We start from the raw sequence: 4,997 nt of genomic DNA, 5'->3' as shown, positions 1-4,997 counted from the left end.
CAGAACGCAAAAACCCGCGGTTATTCGTTTTCCAACACGGATGTGACGTCACTCTCGAGCTGCAAGTCGCGATTACAAGACAAAACGAACGCACCATTAGCTGGTAATAGCGACCGATGAGCACGCTCCAAATCTAGGCCCCCTTTGAAGTCAGCCTGAAGGATTTCGGGGAGAGTAGCCCTCAAAAACGATATGGCATCTTTATCTTCAACACGTTCCGGGAAACCATAAATGCGTAAGTTGACTCGCCTTTCCCGGTCCTCGTACTCAGTTAGTTTGGCGTTCAGTTTTTCAACCTCAGAAGCCGAAGCCGGGGGCGAGTCGCAGCGCCGCCTCTCCACCTCCTCTAGCATATCAAGGCGAGCCTCAGCGCTAGTCATCCTGGTTAGCATGTCAGCTAGCTTACCCTCAATTGCCTCGACAGCTCTTCTCGTTTCTGAGACGTCCTTGCGGATGTCTGCAAGTGTTTGGCTTGGTCGTCTGATAGTTTCTGAAGAAGCTCGTGTATTTTAGCGGTGGAGAAGGACTCATCCGCGTTTTCCCGCGTTGGCGATACAGGAGAGGTGTGGGTCGCTTTTGAGCTAGCAGTAGCCCTGGCGCTTTGCTGTTGTTGAGACGCATTATCGTTTTTCCAGGGATTTGGCATATCGAAGTGGGATAAGCTTGTAATCGGCAACTTGTGAAAAAAAAAAACAATGAAATAAAAAGCGAATGCCTATATATTCACACAAAATGTAAACTGGTGGTGCCGCAGCTTCCAGCCTAAGCAGCCATCTTGCTCGGCGTCATCACGTGACCCCCATTGAAAACATTTTTCAACAATAAAAACTGAAACAAGTAAACCAACTAAAATGAAACTCAAAGCTAGTAAAAAATTTACACTTAGAAACTAAATGAAAATAAACTGAATTTCTCTCTCTCTCTCACACACACTTTTCCCTTGTGTATAATTTATCTTCAAATATAATTTATGTGCTTGCAAAATATATTTTTCTGTGCTCCAAATCTCCCATTGCTCGCTCAGGAATGAGGCACAAATATTACGCCATAGACTTCTCTTTAAGTATCACGTGCAGCCTTTGGTAGGATTTACCAGTGCATGGATTATACTGTTTCTACTCTGTTTAATCTACTCATACATTTATACATAAGGTTTCTTATCACTGGCTCACATGTGGGTACATTTATGCAGACGAACACGAGTGTGACTGTAACATGTTGACACACTCGGTACCATCCTCATGGCAACACTGAACGCTTCTGTTAAGTCTCTGCAGCACAGGTGACCAACCTGAACAGCACCTTTCTATCAATTACATCACAGTGTATTACCCTGAGCACATTCTTTTTCATATTATCATCCATTAAATGATCTGTAAAATGGCATCCAGCCTCCGGTACTTGACCTCATTAATTACTTTAAGTGCACCACTGCTCACGTAGAACTAAGGGGATACTCAGTTTGTATCCTCTTGACATATCATTACATCACTCTCAGTGGCACTGAATCTGATGTCAAAGTAGCAGCATGTAGGTAGCATATACTGCTGAAGGCCTATTAGTCTGTTAGTTAAGCCATACTGCCAAAAACCCTGTACCCTTGGTAGAACATTAAAAGGATACAGCTTACTAAAAAGAAGAGTAAGAAAATATCGAATTGAATTGTTTTATGATATTGAGTTTTGTGTTTAAACACAGATTTTATGCATATTGTGGTGTTCTTTATACTGTGACAGTTTTCCTAAAATGAGATTTAAAAAAAGTCATATCACCTTGCTTAAAGTATCATAATATATCATTGATATATTTTGAATCGTAACCCCTGTATTGTGATATGTATTGTATCACCAGATTCTCAGAGGGCCACACTGGTGTGTTTGCATTCTAAGGCAATTTCAGACCAAGAATAGAGCTGCAATTACTACAATTACTTGATTAATAGTTAAAAGTCAAAATTCTCTGATTTCAGCTTCTCAAATGTGAACATTTTCTTTAGTCCTCTATGACAGTAAACTGATTATCTCTGATTTGTGGACAAGACAAAACATTTGAGGACATCACATTGGGAAACAATAATCAACATTTTTCACAATTTTCTGGACCAAACAACTAATCGATTAATTAAACAGATTAAAAGGCCCGGAGGCCTTCATCATAATCACAGGGGACTTCAACCACGTTTCTCTCTCATCCACACTCCCAACCTTCCACCAGTTTGTCACATGCACCACCAGAGACAATAAGACCTTGGACCTGCTGTATGCAAATGCTTCCTGTTGTTTATATCCTGTAAGGCTATTTATTTGTACTCAAATGTTGGGCTGTTTGACAAGTGAATTTCCCATTCGTGGGTTAATAAAGTTATCTATCTATCAAAACCAAATTAAACTGTAGTCTCAACACCCCCCTCCAATAATGAGAGGTGGTGTCTACTACAACTACTACAGTAAATGTTTTAATGGTAACAGAAACTAACCTTGAGCGAGTCCTGTCGGAGTTTGAGTTCTTTGGCACTAAGTGTCGCTCCCATGGTGCTGAGGATCCCTGAGAGGAGTTCAGTCTCTTTGGAGAGCCAGGCCTCAAACTCTCTCCTCCTGGAAATGTACTGTCCTGCGCCTCCCTGTAAAACCCCAAACAACTCTTAAGACTTACACAGCACATACTCACACAAGTCAACAGTCATTTTGTGGCTTTTTTTTAGTTAGGGGTAGAGATACTTTGCTGATGTGTGGACTGTTTTTCCTTGCCCTTGTCGCCAATGCTTGTCATGGTGGTATCTGTTGGTCTCTGTAAATAATGTATAAAGGTTCGGTCTAGACCTGCCATCTATTTGAAAAAGTGTCCTTGAGATAAACTTCTGTTAGGGAATTGGCGCATTACAAATAAAATTGAATTGAATTGAATTTAAAAATTTAATATGATTTCATGTCGAGAACGATTCTTCTGTTAGACAAGTGCAAAACGTGCACTAAAATTCAATAGATGACAAAATAACCATTCAGGATTGTCTGAAGCTTAGACAGCTGCATCCATCACTGGAATAAATAGTAAGCTCTTCATTATTTTTCTTTTTGACAAATGCTGCTCTGATTTGCACATTTGAGGAGTTATGTAGCTGCAAAAGAATGTATATAATAAAATATGGCTCTCAAAACAACCCTCAGAATAGAGCAGAAACATGGGGAGCTGTGAAAAGAGAGTGGGAAGAGTAGTGGTAACCCATTGACTAATATATTGCCCTAAGTGTCTGTTAAAGCTGCAGTAAGGAACTTTTACTAGCACTAGGAGGAGCCAGAGAAAGTTGAGTTTTTTTCACAGATTATCTGTCCCATGTACTACTGTATATAGTGAAAGTTTCAGTGAATAGGACAAAGAGTAATTTTTGTAAAGGTTACCTACTGTAGCTTTAAATACAGTTCACCCAGCAGCCTATAAATGGCTATCATCAATCACAAAAATACATTTATTTAGATGGTGCACCAAGTATAGTAAGTTAAGTAAACTGAGCTGAGTCTAACTGCCTGAATGATCACTTACTCACACACACATTCACACACTGATGGCAAAGTCCATTGAAAAGAAAGTCATTCACACACTGATGACACATGCAGCAGGGAGAAGGATCGAACCAACAACCTTCCAACCGCTGAGCCACAGCATAGCACAGTATACGTTGTATGTACGTTATTATTATGTCTTTCTTCCTTCTGTCGTTCCTATCTGTGACTCAATAAAGAAAACAATAAAAAAAGGATTTGTTGCTTGACTAAATGTAAGGTAAGGTGCTTACAGTATGTTTTAGTGCTATTTTAGGCATATTTTGATTATTATTGGGATAATGAATGCAATGAATGTGAATCCCAATTATTTTGGCCAGGATAACTGTGACATTGCCTATCAGGTTGTTGGATGATCAAATGGAAGACTTCCATGCAGACATTTTGGATGTCTTGCGGTTTGAGTATTTTAATGGTAAAACCGTCACATGGCTGCTGTCAAAAGATGTGTTAGAAACATTTAGGAGCTTGTTTTATTATTATTGTAGTATTCTACATGTGGCTAAAACCGTAGTTTTGACTGAGACTGAGCTGTGCCATCTATTGTGTCCTCTACATGTCATGGCCTAGGAGCCGGGTTATGACAGCGGCTCCATGTTTTTTTCGCTTTTTGATTTTTGTTTATAAAATTGTATAGAGTGACACTTTCTTTCTCTTTTTGTCAACACTGTTGAATAAACATAACTGGATGATTCAATGGACAGGTTTTCTGTTCAGCTGATCTGTACAGTGTGAGCGTAGGTTGTCTGCATTATTGGCCGCGCAGAATGGTGAGCTGGGATTTTCTTTTAATTGTGCTCATTCTCAATTTTACATGTGACATGGAAAAGAAAATTATTTTTTCCAATTCACCTTTTTTCCATTCCAACTGATTCCAACTGAATACATGATTTTTTATATGTGCTGATATTGACACCAGTTATTATTATTATGAGACTAGTGGTTCTGTTCTGTCAGTTGATGTTGATGAACTGTGTTTGGGTTTACATCCATTCACCATATGGAAAGCTTGTTTAGTGTTCATGTTGCCAAATTCATGCTCCAATGGCGGGACCTCAAACTGCTGGCCTAGGGCCATTTCTGGCCCTTCCTCTGGCTGGCGAAATAATGTCTTAAATTATATTCAAATTACGAAAACAGCCAATCAGAGCAGAGGACCTGGGAATGAGACTATCTTTCTCGGCTCTGATTGGTTGGTTTCGTTAAGGCCCGGTGGATTCTTACAAATGCCAATTGGAGCGCAAGAACGAGCCAGAGGAACAAGATTTTTTCATAGATTATCTGTCTCATGTACTACTGTCAGGATATAGCAGATTCTTAAAATATGACAAAAATGTGTTTTCATAAAAATTACCTACTGCAGCTTTAAGGTTAAAGGGGAACTTCGGCAGATTTTTACCCTAGTCTTGATCACTAGAAGTCCCCGAGTACTGTCGATAG

The 4,997-nt window shown here is 39.7% G+C and overlaps 1 protein-coding gene and 1 long non-coding RNA gene across 2 annotated transcripts in view; one reads left to right on the top strand and one right to left on the bottom strand.

Moving 5' to 3' along the window:
- Positions 1-4,997, bottom strand: part of syne3 (spectrin repeat containing, nuclear envelope family member 3) — a gene marked incomplete at its 5' end in the record, with an annotated part of 48,126 nt that overhangs the window by 12,808 nt on the left and 30,321 nt on the right. The window contains 1 exon segment of the mRNA XM_035673968.1: positions 2,477-2,620. Within this exon segment, the coding sequence (XP_035529861.1) occupies positions 2,477-2,620 (144 nt within the window).
- The window catches only part of LOC118337103, a 35,791-nt gene that overhangs the window by 26,655 nt on the left and 4,139 nt on the right, over positions 1-4,997 (top strand). The gene's annotated exons all lie outside the window — the stretch shown is intronic.

Source organism: Morone saxatilis, unplaced genomic scaffold (genome assembly GCF_004916995.1).
Source record: "Morone saxatilis isolate NCDOM2014 unplaced genomic scaffold, NCSU_SB_2.0 Contig3, whole genome shotgun sequence".
Taxonomy (NCBI): domain Eukaryota; kingdom Metazoa; phylum Chordata; class Actinopteri; family Moronidae; genus Morone; species Morone saxatilis.
The sequence above is the reverse complement of the archived record's forward strand: the minus strand, read 5'-3'. Positions and strand labels throughout refer to the sequence as shown.